We start from the raw sequence: 22,808 nt of genomic DNA on the forward strand, positions 1-22,808 counted from the left end.
TTGATCAGCGCAGTCGGTGGAGAGCAACTGCGCTCGACTGCAGAATCCGACACGTGCGCCTTGCGCTCGCGAGAGATTTTTGACATACGTCAGCATGACATCAGAGCAAGGCGGACCGCACTCGGACACATTTCTAACCGGCATGCATCTCGCGCTGATCACCGGTGATCGGTTCTGCGCAGATTTTGCTCATCTCAAACAAGCCTAGTTTCTGATGGGAGAGGAGGAGAGAGGGAGTTTTTGAGCGATCGCGAGAAGGGAGTTGGGAGATTAAGACTAAAATATATAGTGATTTTAACTACTGACTTGGTGAGTTAAATATATATTCTGTTTTTTTGAAGACTTTTGTTTGTTATGGTTGTGTTTTATACTTGGTACAAGAGTTTAAAGTAAGGTTATTTTTTCGTCTGAGCCTGCTTCCCAGCGCAGCACGAAGCTTTGTTCATTATTAAGACTGAGTGAGAAACCAGACGGCTAACTGGCGTCTGGCTGCAAATAGTCATCTGAGTTTGGTTCATTTTGGGTACAAGACTGATTTCCTTGAGTGAGTTAAAGCTCCGGAGTCCGGACCAGGCCGCCCTCTTATCCCCGCTGACATAGTGGAGAGTACCGCGCCGCCTTTCTGCCGACTGCCGGGGAGGCTACAGGACGATCAGCTGTTTCCAAGGAGGAACATCGCGGAGTTCATCTGCATTCATCAGGAGTTCAGGTGATTTGTTGATTTATTTTGGCTCATTTGAGTGAAGAGGCCATTTGCTGTTTTCAAGGCCACAACGCTCCCCAGCAACGTTACAGGCCTGCAACGGGGTGGGTTGTTTTGACTGTGTGAGTGTGTGTGTGTGGGCCCACGCTGTCATATTGACGATTGTTCTGCATTCGTGTGTTTTATTCTGTGGGTTTTGGTTTTATTTACCATCTAAGTGTGGTGTGGGGCTACTGATTTCCCCATCACATACATACAGTGTTGACTGATATTTCTATTGGTGATTTAATCCTATATATGGTGTACTGTATTAATTTACGGGTATTAAGAGTTATTTCTCAAAAGTAATATACATTTCTGACTTTTGATAATCCATTCCAGTGTTTATATATACACTATTCCTTTATTTTATTTTATTTTTTTATTTTTGTTTCCCCTGTTGTTTTAATAAATCGTATGGTTAATCTCTTTAAACTTACCTTTTGGGTGGATTGATTTTAATTTCCTTTCTGTATAAGAATAGTATTAAAAGAGTATAAATATATTTAGTCTGGGTTACAGTAGCCAACTAGGGTAATAGGAGAGACATTAATATAAAGTCGAGAGACATTGTTAGAACCTGGGTGCTCCGCCCTATTAAAGGTTAAGGGTGGGGGGGGGGGGCGCTACATATATTGACAGAATTCAAAGAGTGAGAGTCGATGGTAGTCTCAGCTCCCTTGATAACATCGACAGGAACTCCTCAAGGCTGTGTTTTGTCTCACTTGTTGTATGATTGTATAAGTAAACACAGCAATAGATTTGTCTTAAAGTTTGCTGATGATACAGTCATCGTGAGTCTTCTGGAAAACAATGAAACGTGTCATGGTCCAGTGGTTGATGATTTTGAGAAATGGTGTGATGATGCCTGTTTGCAGTTGAATGTGCCCAAGACAAAAGATAATTATCGACTTTAGAACAAAACCACATTCTTCCCAGGCTACCCTTATTAGGGGTGAGAAGGTAGAATGTGTGACAATTATAAATACCTGGGCACCACTATTGATAACAGATTGTGTTTTGATGTGAACACAGAGGTATTATGTAAAAAGGGACAGCAGCGCCTATACAGTTTGTCATTTTTGTTTAATATGAATGTTTTGAGTCGAGCCCAATCTGTGCTCCTGGACAGTGACCATTTTCTGTATCCAGAGTTTTTAATACTCCTTCAGGATCCTGTTATAGTCTACCAAAGATGAAAAGTAACCGATACAAATACTTGTTTGTTCCCTGTGCAGTTCGGCTGTTAAATGGTCTTTAAGGAATCTGGTAGGGAAATTTACTGTATTTTATTTGTATGTATTTATGTTTTTGAATGTATTGTATGGGTCTGCTGTGTTTCTGATTCTTGCTGCATCTAAATTGCCCGTAAGGGATCTTAATAAAGTTTGACTTACTTGATTTCTTCATTATTGGACCCCATGTTAGTTACTTCGCATGGTTGTAGTAGCTGTAACAGTATCTAAAATGCTTTTGGACTGTTTTGTAGGAAGGACTGGTTTGGATATTTAAATGAATATTAATTGAATATTTTTTCTGATGAGTTGCATGCTATGTGCGCGCGGCCGCGCAGATAAATAATGTGACAAAAATTGGGCTTAGGCTACATTTGTTATTTAAATAATTGTGTACAAGGGATGTATTGGCAAAAACAAAACAAACACAAAACTCACTGTAAATCACTATATATGTAATACAAGCGTTACAGTTTGACAATGTGTTATTTTAAAAGTAATTTTAATTAAAAATACATCGGACGTTTTAACCCAGTAGGTGGAATTGTCAGACGGTCCCTTAACCATCAAACACATATAGCGCTTCAAAACTTTCTCCAGTTTAAATTTACTGCTACATTATACGTTCTTAAATATTTTTTTCATGGCAATATGCAACCACTTTATATCGACATTTTTTTTTTTTTAAACCGCCAAGCTCAATAAAAACTATTGATTAATAAATAATATACTGTACATAGTTAGATTTTTATTAATAATGTGTTTACTGAGTTGGGCATTTTAAAAACACCGTCTTAAACGCTTTAACCAGGTTAAGGGTATTCCTTATGGGAGGAAAACGCTTTACGCGTAATGAAACGCGTTACCTTCTTATTCTGGACTCATCCGCTTGTCTATACATTGTATGCTTTATTAATAATGTGTTTATTGAGTTTGGTCTGTTTAAAAAAAACACTGTTTTAATGCATTAAGCCACGTTAAGCATTTTCAAATGTCCCGCCGGAAGTGCCACTGCTTCCTTTTACACTGAAATGCCTTCCGTTTGCACTGAAAAGTTTAGGGACATCCACATATGAAATCACTTGCATATACATATATACACAACTAAAGCATGCGTCTTTCTTATCAGAATTGTATATGTTTGTGAATTTTATTTTGTATGTCTGCGCAAGTGTTTTATGGGTGTGTGTGAGCGCATCAAGTTTATATGTATGTGCGAGTGTTTATAGGTGTATATGCATGGATCAAGTTTATATGTATGTGCGAGTATGTATAGGTCTGCATGCAGCGAGTTTATATGTATATGTTATATGTATATGTGTTGTTGTGGGTGTATATGCATGGATGGTCTTTATATGTATAAGCGAGTGTCTATTGGTGTATGCATGCATCAAGTTTATATGTATACACAAGTTATTCACAAGTGTATATGCATTCATTACTAACATAATATGTATTATTTCTTATTAGTGTGCACGTGTATTTCATATATATATATATATATATTTTGAACATCCAATAGTTGTCACGAATCTGGTCCATGCTCTCCCGGTTAACCACCACCAGAGGTCACCCGTTCACCACATTGACTTTCACTCACAACACACTGGACTCCATTTCCCACAATGCATTGCACAGATCACAGCTGTCACCATTCACACATCACACACACCTGATGCTCATTTCACAATCACTCACTCTCTATTTAAGCCTGGGACTTGCTCTTGTCAGGGCTGAGTATTGTCTGCATTTAGTGCTCTCCTAGCGCTAGCTGCTTTACCGCGCCTTCCGTTTTTCTGTAATTGTTAGCGTTTATCACTCATTCAGCGATAGCAACTTTACAGAGCCATTCTTATAGTCTTGTCTTGCCTTGTTTATCTTGCCGTGTCTGACCCTGCCCGTGTTTCCTGGATTTACCCCTTTGCCTTGCCGTTTGGACTGTGTTCGCTCCCCGTTTGGATTATTGCTCTCGACTCTGGATTATCTCTCTGCCTTGCCCCTTTGGATACTGTTCGCTGATCGTTGACCCACGCATGCTCCACGGATTGCTCTGTCTTGTCCTTGCCATACCTGTTTGCCGATCTCTGACCCTGCCTGTTTTCTGACCATGTTTCACAATAAAGCTTTGCAAATGGATCCGCACGTCTCACGTCTCGTCAGCCCCGTAACAATAGTATACATGTATATGTGAGTAATTTATAGGTGTACATGCACGTGTTTATGTATTGATAAGCGAAGTTTGATTTAAATCCTAAGTGGCGCCTCATAAGCTTTGCTAATGCTATAGTGCATTACTTTACAGTATTTTGTCAAGTATTTTTCTAATTGAGCTGTCTGACTGTATACGGTCTTATAAAATAACTCAAAATCAACAAACAGGCCTTACTCAATCAGACTTTGGAGAATCAACTTAAAATAAATGAGCACATTTCACTAATAATATTAAATTATAGTATAGTATAGTATATAAAGTATATAGTATATAAAGTATATAGTATATAAAGTATAGTATATAGCAGTAGTATTTTTTAATATTGTTTTCAAAAAGAAGGCATTCCAACATCCATGCATGAAAAAAATTAACAGAAACTTCATTCAAGGAAACATTTATCATGCACCGCTAACTGAGATGCTTTTTTAAAACTTAATATTAAAGAAAAATAAAGCAAAAACATTCTGGTTTTCTTATAACAAATTTAAAAGCATAAAAAGCTAATATTTCCTGTCATTTCCACTTTCCATAAAGATCATGCATAATCAGAGTATATGGTTTTATGTTAAGAATCATATGCAAGCTGAACATATACTATGATTATGATCTTTTATGATGTTAAAATTTATACACAGAAACAAGTAGAGAAAATACCACAGTTGTCTTCTGTTAAGATTGTTTACGGGGTCTTTTTTACCCCAAATGACTTTTGCTCAATTTTTTAAAAATGTTCCCTTTGTCCAAATGGTACGAAACCTTCTACGGCTCTCAACACTTTCGAGATCTACAAAAAAAAATAAAAATTGGAATATCTGTTTTTATGTTAGCGTGACAAAATTTGTGACACTCGTGGCTTTCGGGGTCTATGGAGACCCCGCAATCAAAATAGACAAAATTCATCATCAAAATCAGAAACAACGCAGAACACATCGACAGAAATGGCACAAATAAAGTGGCACACTTCCACCAATGCAAAAAACATCCACAATGCTAAATTATATTGCTCACACACACACACACACATAGAGGAACACATTTTTGAGACTTTTGTTATAATTGTGATTTTATAATATTTAGATATGAAAAGATATCTTTCAGGTCTCTCAAATAGCAAATAGCAAATAGTGGAGCTCTATGGCCATCTAGTGGTTAAAGTGATATTTTTTTATTTTAAAACTGCATTTTCCAAAAAATGGGTATAAATGTTACATGAAATCATTTAAAATGATCCATGTTATCCCCATGAATGAAAGTTAGAAATCTGGGCCTTTTATAAAGTGAATTTTACATCAAATGCTGTTTTTTTGTAAATTTGTAATTTAAATAAATATGTATTTATTTATTTATAGAAATTTAAAAGATATCACAAATCCTCCAAAAACTGCACAAATGTTGAGTAAAAACATTAACAAACAGAGTAAAATTACATTTGTAAAAAAAAAAACTATTATCTTGTTACAAAATTAAATGTTATTGTCTGGGGTCTCTGGAGACCCCCAAAAAAACTATAGGGTACAGAGATTTAAACCATCAGAGGGTTAATGACGACACTCCTACAAACACTGCCTTTATCCATATAAGAGAATATTTCTTGTTCAGTTGAAATTTGTTTAAGTTTTGCTTTGTTTGTTGATTAAAATGATAATACACTTTATACAGTTTAAGACTACAATTGGATGTTAACAATATTATAATCTAAATTGAGCTGTTTTGACCGTTACATGCTACTTGACAGCAAAGTTTAAATCTTAGCAGGCTTTTAAAATAATTTGTAGATTTACTTAGATGTATGCTGCGGTTTCTTCTTCACTGAATCCACTTTGAACAGCCTCTTGAATTCTCTTGATTTGTTCTGGAGGAGCAGCAGGTAGAATGGCAAGCAACTCTTGATCAATCTTTTCAAGTCTTGCTTTGCTCTTCCTGTCAAACTCTTTTTTATTCTTCCGGACAAGCATTAAGATGGCTTTCTGTGCCTCATCACAGCCGTTCCGGAGCTGTTGTTGCTCATGCTCAAATTCTGGCTTACTTTTATCCATGGCCATTATTTTACCCAGTGAACTGACATGGTCCATCAGGTACTTGTTGGAAACATCTGTATATGTCCCAGAGATCATATGGACCAGACTAGCAATGTTACAGGCTTGGAAGGCTTGAGTGTAGAGCAGATCTTTTGAGAAGAGCTTTGCGTTGTAGGAGAGGGCTTTTGTATTCTCTGATTTGGAGACAAAGTTTGTGAGAGTTTTGTTCAGGCTGGTTTTCACAATGTTGGAAACCATCTGAAAGAAGTGAACCATCTTCTCCCACTGCACCTTCACTCTCCCCATGGCATCCATTCCTTTGAGCAGCATCTCTATGGTAGTATTGAAGTCGATCTCTTTCAGTTGACAATTTCTCATAGTGACCAGGATTTCAGTTAGTTCCTTCTGGTTGTTCTCTAGGTTTTCTACACACTTCTCATAAGTCTCTCTTGTCTTGTTCAGCTGAGCTCGGTTCTGCTCTATGGAGAATTGTGCATTCTCTGTGGCCTTCTGAGAAGCACTCATGTTCTCTGACTTGTTTCCTTCTTTATACATCATGGGAGGTGTTGGAGAAATGGCTGGAGAATTTGTGATGTCTTTGCTTTTGCAATCAAAAACATGCGCTGACTCGCTCAGCTCCAACATCTCTTGTATTATTTTAGTGCTATTGTCTTTGTCACATTTGCCACCTGGGGCATATTTTGCCAGCTGGTCGCATATTTCCGTGCCCTTTTTGCACAAACTGTTAGCTTGTTTCTTTGCTGGGCAGTCAGGGATTTTGTTTAAATCATCACTGATTCTTTTGAACTGTCTGTTTAGGAAATCACTTTTTGTACATCTGTTCCCCTGATCATACAGTTTTGTCCAGTCAATGTCATATTTCTCACTATCCACATTCATCAGCTGCTGGATATTCTGGACACACATTAAAATTTCAACAGACTTACTATATGCATTTATTTCAGCAACCACATCTCTTACACTTCCCTGATCTCTAATGTGGCTCCAAGAATCAGCTATCTTTGTTGTTGCAGAACACATGTTTCTCACTGGGTGGGTAATAACAGTAATAACAGATGTTAGTCCATTAATCAGGCCTGTAATGCTCTGTGTTATACCACCAACCACATCCATGCCAATCATTTCCCATCCACCAGGGAGAGAATCCAGAGCTTTCTTGTAGCTCTCATGAGCCTCTTCCAGTTCCTTCTCTATGGCACTCACTGCCTTCTCAGTCCTTTTCTTGGTCTCTTGAGCTGACTCCTCCCTCAGTTTGCTCTCTTCCAGCTTCTTCTTGATTGTTTCCTTCTCTTCCCCATAGAAGTGCTCTGCATTCACACACGCTTCCAGCAGCTCTTGGATGATTTTGATGACATCAGTGAAACGTTTTTCAGTTGCATCAGACAGCTTCAGACATTCATCTGCAATGACTCTGATATTTTCCAGCTGATCAGGAAGATGTGCTTTGACAACTTCATCATCACCTTGGAACAGAATCTTCACAGCAGTTTTCATGTAATCTGGAACTTGGGCAGTATGGAGGCGAATCTGATCCATGCTCGAATGGGCCTCATGAAATGCCCACCAACCAGAGTTACACACTTGCATGAGGCAAGCACGGAAGGAATCAGGATATCTGATGAATTTATAGCCATCTTTAGGGGCATTTTTATTGATAGAGAAATCTGTTGAAGATGAGATGAATACCAGCTCACCCATGATGGCTATAGATAGAGGCGCTGGAGTCAGATACTTTTCCCAGTTGGCATAGGGCTGCATCATGAGTTTGGTTTGGTTTCTCATGTCCTCAGCAGTGGTAAGGCTCTGAGATGTTTTTGAAATTTTGGAATCCATGGCTTTCCTGTTTCTGCTCAAAACAAAGGGAAAAATAGCTTGTTGGAAATTTATAGTTCTGCTGGGAGAGTATCTGATATTTGTACTGATATTTACTATGTTAGTCTAGTCTTTCTCAGTGTAAATATATGGTAGCGCATGCAGAATATGCCACCTGTAGAAAGTAAGTGAATGTATACAGGAAATTCTCCTTGTCATTTCTAGAATGGTAAAAATTAACTACAATTCTATGTCTTATGGCAAATGGTAATGAAAACAGAGTGTAACAAAGAGAGAAGTGCACTTTTAACCAGAATGTAAATTACACAGTGAGTGTTGGGGGTCATGTTGAATTGTTAGTGTATAGAAACCCTGTCCACAATGTAAAAAATTTCCCTGTAAAAAAAGGTAATCTGCTGGTAGCTGTGGTTGCCAGCATCATACTGTAAAAATACAGCGTGCTACTGTTTTTAAATTAAGAGTAAAATGCTGTTTTGTCATATACAGTATAGTACTGTAATTTAGCAGTATGATGCTGGCAACCACAGCTACCAGCAGATTGCCTTTTTTACAGGGAAATTAAAGTGAAGAGCATAGAAGACCAAAAGGCGAAACTCTGGAGCTTTTTGGGTAACAGGCACTAGGTGGTGCTTTGGTAGTGCAGCCGCCATTTTGGAGTGAAAATTCCAACTGGAAAATGTTACAGATATACAGAAACAGACAGAATAACAACGAAAGAAGTCAAAGTGGAATAAAAGAACGCAATGTTGGGCAATCCACTAAAAAGACTATCAGTGTAACAGTAAAAATCTTGCCTTTCAACGTTTTTTCAAAGACCCTGACAGGTGATTATTTACAAAAGTGGAAATATATTGTGTGTTTTGAAGTGGGTCGTAGCATTATCTTATGCACCTGCTAACTTTAACTGTTTAAGTCTGTAAAATAAACTAGCAGGATTTGATGATCACTAGTCTAGCGACTTTACATTATTGTTGTCATCGTTCAGGCTTTAATGTACAGTTTCTTTTTAAATAAAGCAGCTGACCGAAGCACCACCTAGTGGCTGTTAGCAAAAAAGCATCATAGTTTCACCTCTTGGGCTTCTAGACTCTTTGGCTGAACTTGCTTTGCTAACCAAGCAGATAATTATGAGGCGTTATTTGTGCCTTTTCTAAGGCTTAGCAGGAGAAGGAGAAGGAGCAGTCTTCCCTTCCGTTGCTGTCAGACAGTCTGTGTCAATTTTTGAATGGGATTGATAGGGCGGGCAGACAACGTCACGGCGACCTCACTGTTGGAACCAGTCATAGGCGGCGTACGCGAGAAATTCATACATAGTTTTAACGTGTGATTAAATCAAGACTGTGATTCATTAATTTGCTTTAACTTTTATTTAATGGACAAAAGTACAAAGACAAGATTTCCGTGTGGCGAGTGGATCGTGCCATGGATTATCTACCAAAGGAGAAAGTGTACTTTACGTGTGAGAAGGGGTACGTCGCAACACAGACGCGTGACACCAACGCTGTAGAGAAGTATGCCACCACCAAAATAAATTAATCTTACCCTCATGTCTTTTTTTCTAGGTTTTTTTATTTTCTTTGTTAACTTTATCATCAATCATTAACTTCTTTTACTTTCCTGTGTTCTGATGGCATTGAATATATACAAATTGTGTATTGCATACAAAGTTGTATGTCATTAATGTCATTTCTGTACTATTTACAAACATTTTAATAATAATGATAAAAAAAATAATTAATTCTCTTTCTCTTGGAGATTAATGACTGTGCAAATTATACACCATCAAAGTCGCAATTTTAGGTCATGTTCACTATTATTTACAACAACTTCAAATGTCGAACCCGAGTCTCCGGCATGGGAGGCGGGTGCACTAACAAGGAGGCTAAATGCTGCAGCCACTATAGCGTCAGTTGTTAGTGCATCTCTTGGGAGTGAGGTTTACTTGCACAGCACCTACTCGCTGGCCTCCGTTACATACGGTTACGTACAATGTCAATTTTCTATCATTTCCACAATCGATCGTCCTTTAAATTAACAATCAATTAATCGTTAACCTTAATACTGCAAAATGCGTCTATTGCAGTAGCATATAGTCACCGGCATGACAGGATGTGCAAATGCCACTCAAAATGCCAGCTTCCTCACCCGAATGAAAGGGGTTTTTAGTCTAAGTAAAAGGCTAGTAGCAGGATCGTAAAATGAATGGATGTGATCATGATCATTTGATAAAATGAAGAGAGCGCGCCGTAGTTACGCACAGGATCATTATACTTTGTGGGGTGTTTCATATTCTGTCACGGACACCGCTGAATGCACCTTTTTAAATGGTTTCATGGTGCTCGTTGTTTTATTTTAAAACATCGTCGCAATGTTTGCAATTGACATTATCGGGATTTAAAATAAAATTATCCCAAACGCAAGTACGGTGCATGGGGCTGTGACGTGCGGTCAGTGATCCGTTTCCAAAACCACAGGTGTTGCAACGGCAAAACACACCTTTACCCATTTTAAACATTTTAATGTGAGTATTATGATACAAGTGAGGTACAAAGCTTTGTTAATAAGATAAATAATTGGTTAGCAGGCAAATGTTACATCGCGACCATGCTTTTGGATTCATGCCGTTCGAGCGCATACATTTAAATCAAGCCATACTCTGTGTTCTGTTTTGCCAGATGGTCACAAATTTTATATTATTTATTGTTTCTTTTCCCAAATCCTCACTGTCTCACCCTCTAGATTCGCAGGTTTATTTTATTGTTGTTTTAATCACTGTTTTCGCATCTCTTACTGTGATAAACATGTGGGGGGAAATTAAAGATTTCATGGCCATGAATTAAGAATTCGTTACTATGACTTAAATTGCTCCCGCATTTAAATTCATGGGTTTTCTAGGGAACAAATGAATGAAACCTGGACAGTGGCCACAAATTAATATGTCGTAGGAACGAATTAACAATTTGTATGAATGAATAACCTATAGTATCTGGCCAGCTTGAGTGCGCGCAGCCCTGTCAAAGCGAAGTGCCGGAAATGCAACAACTATATAGGGAAATTATAATTGAACATGACTTATTACTACATTTCAATACAAAATAACTTTTTATTGTATCTGTTTTAATGTACTTTTAAAGTTTGGATCACATTAAAAGCGTGTAGTTTATACATTAGTAAATTATTTTCAAGTAAGATCCAGCCCCTTCACCGTGACTCAGACTTTTGCACGGGTTTTGCGCATGAGCCGCACGCACCCCAAAATGAAACCGCTTTATCGACCATCGATAGCTCTTATTGATTACATCGCTTAGACAATTAACCGATTGTCGATTAATCGTTAACATCCCTAGTACATACATACATATATATATATATATATATATATATATATATATATATATATATATATATATATATATATATATATATATATATATATATAAAGAGTGAAAAATTTAAGGGGGTCAGAATACTTTCCGTACCCACTGTATATGTGTGTGTGTGTATATATACACACACACACATATACAGTGGGTACGGAAAGTATTCTGACCCCCTTAAATTTTTCACTCTTTGTTATATTGCAGCCATTTGCTAAAATCATTTAAGTTCATTTTTTTCCCTCATTAATGTACACATAGCACCCCATATTGACAGAAAAACACAGAACTGTTGACATCTTTGCAGATTTATTAAAAAAGAAAAACTGAAATATCACATGGTCTTAAGTATTCAGACCCTTTGCTGTGACACTCATATATTTAACTCAGGTGCTGTCCATTTCTTCGGTTCATCCTTGAGATGGTTCTACACCTTCATTTGAGTCCAGCTGTGTTTGATTATACTGACTGGACTTGATTTGGAAAGCCACACACCTGTCTATATAAGACCTTACAGCTCACAGTGCATGTCAGAGCAAATGAGAATCATGAGGTCAAAGGAACTGCCTGAAGAGCTCAGAGACAGAATTGTGGCAAGGCACAGATCTGGCCAAGGTTACAAAAAAAATTCTGCTGCACTTAAGGTTCCTAAGAGTGGCCTCCATAATCCTTATATGGATGACGTTTGGGACGACCAGAACCCTTCTTAGAGCTGGCCGTCCGGCCAAACTGAGCTATCGGGGGAGAAGAGCCTTGGTGAGAGAGGTAAAGAAGAACGCAAAGATCACTGTGGCTGACCTGCAGAGATGCAGTCGGGAGATGGGAGAAAGTCAACAATCACTGCAGCCCTCTATCAGTCGGGGCTTTATGGCAGAGTGGCCCGACGGAAGCCTCTCCTCAGTGCAAGACACATGAAAGCCCGCATGGAGTTTGCTAAAAAAACACCTGAAGATTCTCTGGTCTGATGAGACCAAGATAGAACTTTTTGGCCTTATTTCTAAGCGGTATGTGTGGAGAAAACCAGGCACTGCTCATCACCTTTCCAATACAGTCCCAACAGTGAAGCATGGTGGTGGCAGCATCATGCTGTGGGGGTGTTTTTCAGATGCAGGGACAGGACGACTGGTTGCAATCGAGGGAAAGATGAATGCGGCCAAGTACAGGGATATCCTGGACGAAAACCTTCTCCAGAGTGCTCAGGACCTCAGACTGGCCAAAGGTTTACCTTTCAACAAGACAATGACCCCTAGCACACAGCTAAAATAACGAAGGAGTGGCTTCACAACAACTCCGTGACTGTTCTTGAATGGCCCAGCCAGAGCCCTGACTTAAACCCAATAGAGCATCTCTGGAGAGACCTAAAAATGGCCGTCCACCAACGTTTAACATCCAACCTGACAGAACTGGAGAGGATTTGCAAGGAGGAATGGCAGAGGATCCCCAAATCCAGGTGTGAAAAACTTGTTGCATCTTTCCCAAAAAGACTCATGGCTGTATTAGATCAAAAGGGTGCTTCTACTAAATACTAAGCAAAGGGTCTGAATACTTAGGACCATGTGATATTTCAGTTTTTCTTTTTTAATAAATCTGCAAAAATGTCAACAATTCTATGTTTTTCTGTCAATATGGGGTGCTGTGTGTACATTAATGAGTAAAAAAATGAACTTAAATGATTTTAGCAAATGGCTGCAATATAACAAATAGTGAAAAATTTAAGTGGGTCTGAATACTTTCCGTACCAACTGTACATACAGTGGGGCAAATAAGTATTTGATACACTGCCGATTTTTCAAGATTTCCCACTTACAAAGAATGGAGAGATCTGTAATTTTCATCGTAGGTACACCTCAACTGTGAGAGACAGAATATAAAAAAAGGAGGTTGTTGCCCAAAATATCGCGATACATGGCCCCATCCATCCTCCCCTCAATACGATGCAGTCGTCCTGTCCCCTTTGCAGAAAAGCACCCCCAAAGCATGATGTTTCCACCCCCATGCTTCACGGTTAGGATGGTGTTCTTGGGATTGTACTCATCCTTATTCTTCCTCCAAACATGGCGAGTGAAGTTTATACCAAAAAGTTCTATTTTGGTCTCATCTGACCACATGACCTTCTCCCATGCCTCCTCTGGATCATCCAGATGGTCTTTGGTAAACTTCAGACGGGCCTGGACATGTGCTGGCTTGAGCAGGGGGACCTTGCGCGTGCTGCAGGATTTTAATCCATGACGGTAGTGTGTTACTAATGGTAACCGTTGAGACTGTGGTCCCAGCTGTCAGGTCATTGACCAGGATCATTGATACTCCACGAGGTGAATCTTGCATGGAGCCCCAGTCCGAGGAAGATTGACAGTCATCTTGAATTTCTTCCATTTTCTAATCATTGCGCCAACAGTTGTTGCCTTCTCACCAAGCTGTTTGCCTATTGTCCTGTAGCCCATCCCAGCCTTGTGCAGGTGTACAATTTTGTCCCTAGTGTCCTTAGACAGCTCTTTGGTCTTGCCCATAGTGGAGAGGTTGTTGGAGTCTGATTGATTGAGTGTGTGAACAGGTGTCTTTTACACAGGTAACGAGTTCAAACAGGTGCCATTAATACATGTAATGAGTGGAGGATAGGAGAGCTTCTTAAAGACAAACTAACAGGTCTGTGAAAGCCAGAATTCTTGCTGCTTGGTAGATGATCAAATACTTATTTCATGCAATAAAATGGAAGTTAATTATTTAAAAATCATACAATGTGATTTTCTGTATTTTTTTTATATTCTGTCTCTCAAAGTTGAGGTGTACCTACGATTAAAATTACAGATCTCTCCATTCTTTGTAAGTGGGAAAACTTGAAAAATCGGCAGTGTATCCAAGACTTATTTGCCCCACTGTACATACATACATACATACCAGTGGCGTGCGGTGGTGTTATAAAATGAGGCAGTTATTAGTTTATATAAGCTATACATATATGGTTCAATGACGTGACGCCTACATTTTCTGTCCAATTGCATTTTTGTTCAGTTAAAAATTGGTTTAAATGCATAAAAAATATGCCATATATAAGAAGTAACTCTCCCACATATGTACCAACTTTAATTTTTCAAAAAACTTTATTTTTAATTTTTCTGTTATTCAAAGTGTCAAAACATCATGTGGTGCGACCATCCTGCCATAACTGTGACCATAACATAACATTTGGCATGTTTTCCAAAGTGTTTTGCAATCCTGTATAAAATTGCAAAGCATTTGTATTTATATTCCCATTTTAATATTCAAACAAACTTTGTCCGATAATCTCCATTTTATGAAATATCATGTGGTGTGACTGTAGGAATTAGAATGTTGAGTCTATTTTTAAAGGACTGTGGAAGGGATCACTCGCCCTGGTGGGCTGGTCAGAACCCAGGAACTCAGTCAACAACAGTTAATTTCCTTTATGAGTTTACTGTGCCATGGATTGTGTGGTCTGGATTTGGTCATTTGGAGCGGCTCGCATCTCTTCTCTCAAACTTTGCTGAGCAATCTTAAAATGACAGGTCTTTAAAGGGCAACAAGTCTTAAAGGGGCCACACACGCAAGCCGTTTGTACAGCCGCCCCTAAATTGTGTTCAATTTGACACTTAAGAAGGTTGCGTGTGTGTTACTGATGCTGTATTGAGATCCTCTCTATCATCTTCTGGGATGGAAGGCAAGGCCACAAGTTGAACTATGGGTCTAGTATATACCTTCCCTTGAACTTGGACATCCACTGATCTCACTTGCGAGTCTTGACTAGGGTGCACCTGGACTACTTTCCCAAGCGGCCAATGTGCTCTGGGCTGTTGGGGATCCATTATCATGACTATTGTGCATGTGGTTATATTAGGGAATGTATGGTGCCATTTCTGTCTGACTTGCAAGTTCAGAAGGTAATGGCGGATAAAGGAGGACCAGAAGTGGTCAGCTAACACCTGAGAGTGTCTCCACCGGCGACGACTCAAACCCTCTTCTTTAGGGTATATGACCGCCCCGTGAGAAGAAGGTTTGGTGTTACCGGATCGGGATCAGCCACGTTACAAGACACATACCCTAGGAGTTTGGAATTAAGGATGTTCTCCACTTCGACTAGAAGAGTCCTGAGTCCCTCCTCCGGTACCGTTTGGGCTCCAATGGTCGCAGATAGTGCCATCTTAATGATTCTTATCTCCCTCTCCCACACTCCCCCGAAATGTGGTGCTGCAGGAGGATTAAAATGGAATGCTATCTTCTGTGGTGCGAGTTTCCGCTGGAGATCAGGTGACATGGCCTGGAATGCTTCATACAGTTCCCGTTCCCCCCCTCGAAAATTGGTTCCTTGGTCCGACAGTAACTCTACAGGGGAACCTCTACGTGCTATAAACCTCCGAAGTGACATCAGAAAAGAGCCTGTGTCCAAACTGTTCAGCAGGTCTATGTGTACAGCTCGTGTAGTCAGACACTTGTAGAGGATTTCCCACCTCTTTTCTACTCGTCAACCAATTTTTACAAGGAAGGGGCCAAAGCAATCCATACCAGTTGAATGAAAGGCTGGTTTGTAGAGACGCAAACGTGCCAAAGGAAGATCTGCCATTTTGGGAAAGGTGGGTTTGGCTCTCAGCCTTTGACATTCCGTACAGGCATGTTGTAAGATGCGGATGGCTACTCTTCCCCTTAGCACCCAGAACTGTCTCCTTATTTCTGCAAACACCCGATCAGGGCCTGGATGGCAGAGTCTTTCATCAAAATCTTGAAGAAGTAACTTCACGGCTGGATGTCTGCAATCTAGTACGATTGGATGTTTAAGGGTGGGATTTAAGGTCTCTGCATGTCTTAACCTACCACCAACCTGGATTAGATTGGTGGATGTGTCAAATTCTGGAGCTAAGGTGAGTAAGCGGCTATTATGTTGAAGAGCCTTGCCTGATTTCAACCGTTGTAATTCCTCAAGGAAACTCTCACCTTGCACTTTCTGGAGTATGTATGTCTCTGCTTCTTGGTAAGTGTTTACGGTAGGTTCTCCTGACTCTCCAGCCGCCCCATGTAGCTCCTGTGCAATGGCCTTTACCAGTTCTGTCCAGGTCTTATACTCACTGCCAAATTGTCCGTCTACAGCTACAACTCCAACTCCACAGAATGCAGATTTCTTGAGCTCAGACTTGTCAATCTCAGGGCATTTGGTAGGGTTTGCTGGCCAGTTCTCTGGGGAGAGAAACAGGAATGGGGGTCCTTGACTCCATCTGTTGGGTTTAGCAAGGTCCTTTAGAGTCTTTCCTCGTGTAAGGTCGTGCGCTGGATTTTGAATTGAATCCACATATCGCCAAGTGGTGACGTTGGTAAGCTCGTGGATGCCGACGAAAACTTTGAAATGGCAAGACTGAATCCAAGACAGCACCTTAGTGGAGTCTGTCCAGAGTACTGTGTGGCGAAGTGGCAGTGTTAACTCTTTCTGCAACTGGGTTTTTAACTGTGCACCAATTACAGCAGCACAGAGCTCCAAACGTGGTATTGACAGGACTCTTTTTGGTGCTACTCTAGAGCGTGCCAGTACAAATGACAGATGGATCTTACCCAACTGATCTTCAGTGTGCAGGTAGGCAACTGCTCCATATGCACTCTCTGAAGCATCGCTGAACACATGAAGGTCGGTAATAGATCTTGTTCGATTTACTGATGCTGGTACATATGACCGTGAAAAACTGATCTTGTGGAGAAATTGCAGCTCTCCTTCCCATTCGTTCCAGCTCTGGACTAAGGCTTGGGTAAGTTGGGTATCATCCCAGCTGCGCTGTTTGTTCCAAAGTTGTTGGACCAGTACCTTAGCCCTGGTAGTGTATGGGAGGATATATCCTAAGGGATCGTACTGGCTTACTAAAACTTTGTAAATAATCCTCATGGTGGGAATGCCATGATTGATAGGCCGATGACGGTAAGTCAGGACATCTGCTGGGCAATTCCAGCTAAGGCCCAATGTGGACTCCTGCGCATCAGTCCTTTCGTGGGCTAGCCAGAGTTCGAACCCATCCGATCTGGCTTTCGGTGGCAGATGTTTAATGACAGCTGGCATATTGCTGGCCCATTGCCTTAATTCAAAGCCTCCTTCAGCTAATAGCCCCCTCAACTTGTCAACCAATTGCTTAGCCTCCTCTGGTGATGGCAAGCTCTGCAAGCAATTGTCAATATAAAAGCATCGTTCTATGGAAAACCTCACATCATCGTCCTGTTGGCTATGGTCTCTTACGTGTCACTGTAATGCAAAGGTCGCAAAGCAGGGGCTGCACGTTGTCCCGAATGCCAGAACTTGCCATTCAAAGACGTCAGGGGTCCCCTTCTCCTTGGAGTCACGCCAGATAAACCGAAGAAGGGGTCTATCTTCAGGAAGAAGTCGGACCTGGTGAAACATGCCCCGGATATCCGCACTGATGGCTACTGCATGTTCACGAAATCTGAGTAAGACCCTCAGGAGTGATGAACCCAAGGTGGGGCTAGCGAGGAGTGAATAATTTAGGTTGAGACCATTAGACTGAAAGGAGCAATCGAACACTACACAATGCTTGTTATTATGACACACCATGTGATGTGGAATAAACCAGCACTCACCATCTCCTTCTCTTTCTTCGGGATTGAGCTTTCTGATTGCTCCAGACTGAACCAATTTCTGGATTTCGGAGGAATAAGCATCAGCTTGCTGTAGGTCTCTGGCAAGTTTTCTCTCAGTACTCCGTAGGCGTGGCATGACTGCTTCCATGGTAGCGTGAAGATGGGGGATGTCACCCTTTCGTAACAAGGGTGTTGCATAGCGGCGTATTCCATCCACCTCTAGATTAACTGTTTTGTCTTCCAGTAGTTCAACGGCCGTTTGGTCCTGCTTTGACCTTGTGCACTCCTTTTCATTCTGAAAGGGCAAGACATCCACTTGCCACAGCCTACTAACATTCTTGAACAGTTCCGTGGTGTAAGGGATATGTGGAGACACTGTTTTGATTGGAGTCGCTGCTCCAACATGCTGGTAGGGCCCTGCAATGTCCAGCCTAATTTGGATCTTATTGCAGCAGGACCACCAGGTGGACCAAGTCTTACCGGCTCAATTGGTGAGATCATGTGAGTTTGATCTGCACCAGCAAGGATGAGAGGTTTGGCCTTTTCAAAGCACTGTAATGGTAGTCCAGCCAAGTGCTTATACTGCTTCTGCAGCTTGGGAATTGGATACGAGTGGTCAATGAGATCAAGCTGTGGTGCTGCATTTTCTGCTATTTATACTACTTATAAATATTGGCAATTATCTGCACCTCAGTATTGTAGTACATTATAAAACAGCAGGGGTGTGAAGTAACGAATTACAAATACTCACGTTACAGTAATTAAGTAGTTTTAATCAGTAATTGTACTTTTTTGAGTAGTTAAAAAATTGTGTACTTTTACTTGAGTACATTTTAAGTGATGTATCGGTACTTTTACTCCTCTATTTTCCTCCGTTTGTGGTCGTTACATGCTTATTTTAATTTTATTTTTATCCATTAATGTGATTGGATAGAGAGCTAGTAATCGGTCTCGTGACCGATGAGAAAATTAAATTGTCAAATGAAATTGTGCATAGAAATCTTTAACCGCCAACTGCTGTTTATCATGGCTGCTGGAAGTGCATTCTTCAAGCATCAATTCAGTCACATCTTCCTCTAATATGTTAAGGTAAATTTCGTATTTCTGCTTACTAAATGATTTGTATATATGCTTGCCTATCTACACAACCTGAAATTTGGTGTGGTGTTTCGGATATTGCGTGCAAGTGCCACGTTTGGTAAATTCCCACTCACTGCGCTGCCTCGTCTCTCTCGTGTGCGTTCTGCTGCAGTCACTTGAATAAGTCGTTGTTGCTTGTTGAACTTGTTGACTTTTGATGAGTTTGAGTGCGTGATGCGCGCTGTGAAAAAGTGTGTTGGAAACACTGTAAAACGATTTGAAGTAATGTACTCAAATTGAGGACCAATCTGCACCTTATTGATAACCCGTGGCGTTAATACACTGCATCTGTGTCAGCCCGTGATGTAATAAAACTGCAGCTCATTAATAAACCTTTTTATTATGATTATTATTATTATTATTAATCTATTTTTATACAATCCGCCTCCGTTTAGCAAGTGCACTCGCGCATAAACCATTTTCAAATTCAACACTTTTTGTTCCATTCAGTTGTGGATGCTGCTGATTCACCGAGACCGCTGCGGCTCAGCAAAGAGACGTGCGTTTGTGTTTTCTTTTGAAAAAGTTTCCATAGAAATACTTTATTTAATGCATTTTTCCTTACAAATAGTTTTTTCAACATAACAATTCGAGTAAATGTGTAAAAGGTATGGCATAATCGCACTACATTTTTTGGAGGGTAATGGTACTTTTACTTGAGTATATTTTTTCAGTACTCTTTCCACCACTGTAAAACAGTAGGCTAATAACATTGAGTGAAAATTATCATTTTAATTCAAATTGCTAAATAAAGCCCTCCCTACTTTAGATTGTTTCCTTCAATACTACGGAAAATGCCTTTCAGACGGGATATCGGATTTGAAAAGGTAGAAAAAAGTTCGGCAAAACGCGGATTCAAACCCGGGTCGATCGCGTCAAAAAGGACTTCCAGCATGTACTTTACCATCTGCGACACAGGAGCAGCCGCTTGTTAACTATCTTTAGTAATGTTTCTTAATCAAACAGGGTGGGCGGGGTTAGCATAAATAGGTGTGGCCAACAAGGCACTTGAAAATAGACACTCTGTTTTTTATTTGTGAACTGATGCTCAGCTGTTTGTTTTTTTTATAAATTTTTTTTATAAACAGTCAACTTATTTTCGGGTCATTGTCACAAAAGCCCTGTAACAAACACTGTCACGGGCACGAAGATATCTTTCATTTCATCAAGCTGAATGCTCACTAAAAACTGACACAGTCATCATGTTTTCAAGCCATTTCATGTTTCATTTTGACGTGACAAAGCAGTGATATCGAAGCTGTAAGTTGTTTACTTACTTTATAATTAGTCAATAACGCCATTACATGCCGAGCTCGCACGAAAGAGGCGGGATTTATCGCATAAACCAATCACATCCAGTCATAACCGATCATATCCAATTATAGAGCGATGGAGGCATTGCCTCTCACGTGACTTTCCCCCATTCATCTCAATGAGCCTCCAGAAAAGTCACAGCACACTTTGGGGTCTCTGTAGAAAGTCTATGCAGGTGTCACTGTTGGACAGTGTTGCTTTATAAAAACGAGTGACTTTTAGACTTTTAACGTCATATTTAGTCATATTTGCGCTGTTTTATTTTTGTAACATCTATTATTTTCTCATCCAATTTTGAGGAGAGGAGACACTGCCTCCCTTGCCTCCTCGGAGGAAACGTGCCTGCTACATACATACATACCATACATATACATACACACTATATTGTCAAAAATAATTAATAATAAATAATTAATCTTCATTATGGTAGCAGGTAGCATGCAATATAATTTTAAAATGTGCATTATAAATGGATATATACATAACTATATTACGTATAACTATTATATACAACTATAGCGTGTAGGCTATATTTTCTTATTTTTAAACAGGAGATTTAAATAATCAAATAATAAATAGGATTATATTTTATAAAATGCTTGCAATAATAAGAATACATTTTACATAAGTATTTTAAAATGCATTTTACACAAGAGTAAATTTGTAAATAAAAATGTTTATTTAATAAAGAAGGCTATAGAGTTAGGCTATAATGATTTAAATCTTATTATAGCAAATCACTTCTGTTTAAAACTGCACTTAACCTTCACTGATTTCATTATCAATTAAGTTTCTTTATAATTCATTATAAAACGGCAAAATAACCAAAGCAGTGCCTTACCTCGTCGAAATGCCAGACACTTTAAGCTTAGGTCCGTTAATGGTCTGATGGAATGGATGAAGCCGTGGATGCTTTTATACAGTTGCCGCACATGTAGAAGTCCTCTATGTTTTACTTTCACTCTTTATATAGGGGCTGGTGGGATGATCTTTAACCCCCCCCCCACCCTGGCGAATATACAAGTAATAGCAAAACACGTGGTTTCAAGTAAGACCACCTGTTGTCCCTATAAATATTTTGCAGCAACGGTTTTACTTTCACTCTTTATAAAGTGGCTGGTTTGATGATCTTTACCCCCCACCCCCACCCCCCCACCCTGGCGAATATCCAAGTAATAGCAAAACACGTGGTTTCAAGTAAGACCACCTGTTGTCCCTATAAATATATTGCAGCAACTGTTTTACTTTCACTCTTTATAAAGTGGCTGGTTTGATGATCTTTACCCCCCACCCTGGCGAATATCCAAGCAATAGCAAAACACGTAGTTTCAAGTAAGACCACCTGTTGTCCCTATAAATATTTTGCAGCTGGTTTGATGATCTTTACCCCCCCCCCCCCCCCTGGCGAATATCCAAGTAATAGCAAAACATGTGGTTTAAAGTAAGACCACCTGTTGTCCCTATAAATATTTTGCAGCAACGGTTTTACTTTCACTCTTTATAAAGTGGCTGGTTTGATGATCTTTACCCTCCCCACCCTGGCGAATATGCAAGTAATAGCAAAACACGTGGTTTCAAGTAAGACCACCTGTTGTCCCTATAAATATTTTGCAGCAACGGTTTTACTTTCACTCTTTATAAAGTGGCTGGTTTGATGATCTTTAACCCCCCCACACACACACACACACACACACACACACACCCTGGCGAATATCGAAGTAATAGCAAAACACGTGGTTTCAAGTAAGACCACCTGTTGTCCCTATAAATATTTTGCAGCAACGGTTTTACTTTCACTCTTTATAAAGTGGCTGGTTTGATGATCTTTACCCTCCCCACCCTGGCGAATATGCAAGTAATAGCAAAACACGTGGTTTCAAGTAAGACCACCTGTTGTCCCTATAAATATTTTGCAGCAACGGTTTTACTTTCACTCTTTATAAAGTGGCTGGTTTGATGATCTTTACCCCCCACCCTGGCGAATATCCAAGCAATAGCAAAACACGTAGTTTCAAGTAAGACCACCTGTTGTCCCTATAAATATTTTGCAGCTGGTTTGATGATCTTTACCCCCCCCCCCCCCCCACACCCTGGCGAATATCCAAGTAATAGCAAAACATGTGGTTTAAAGTAAGACCACCTGTTGTCCCTATAAATATTTTGCAGCAACGGTTTTACTTTCACTCTTTATAAAGTGGCTGGTTTGATGATCTTTACCCTCCCCACCCTGGCGAATATGCAAGTAATAGCAAAACACGTGGTTTCAAGTAAGACCACCTGTTGTCCCTATAAATATTTTGCAGCAACGGTTTTACTTTCACTCTTTATAAAGTG

The 22,808-nt window shown here is 39.9% G+C and overlaps 1 protein-coding gene across 2 annotated transcripts; it reads right to left on the bottom strand.

The window, feature by feature from the left end:
* Nucleotides 1-4,491: 4,491 nt before the first annotated feature.
* On the bottom strand, nucleotides 4,492-21,385 carry LOC306878305 (uncharacterized protein). 2 transcript variants are annotated; one of them, XM_079430569.1, is made up of 3 exons: nucleotides 21,316-21,385; nucleotides 5,706-8,074; nucleotides 4,492-4,877 (listed from the first exon to the last, which is right to left on the bottom strand). In XM_079430569.1, the coding sequence occupies exon 2, from the start codon at nucleotides 8,059-8,061 to the stop codon at nucleotides 5,971-5,973; it is 2,091 nt and encodes a 696-aa protein (XP_079286695.1). In that variant the 5' UTR covers nucleotides 8,062-8,074; nucleotides 21,316-21,385; the 3' UTR covers nucleotides 4,492-4,877; nucleotides 5,706-5,970. The 2 variants fall into 2 exon arrangements, with proteins under 2 accessions (XP_079286695.1, XP_079286696.1); XM_079430570.1 differs by having other exon boundaries at nucleotides 5,706-8,122; nucleotides 21,316-21,355.
* Between the last annotated feature and the right edge of the window lie 1,423 nt (nucleotides 21,386-22,808).

This window comes from Barbus barbus (assembly GCF_936440315.1).
Source record: "Barbus barbus genome assembly, chromosome: 12".
Lineage (NCBI taxonomy): Eukaryota > Metazoa > Chordata > Actinopteri > Cypriniformes > Cyprinidae > Barbus > Barbus barbus.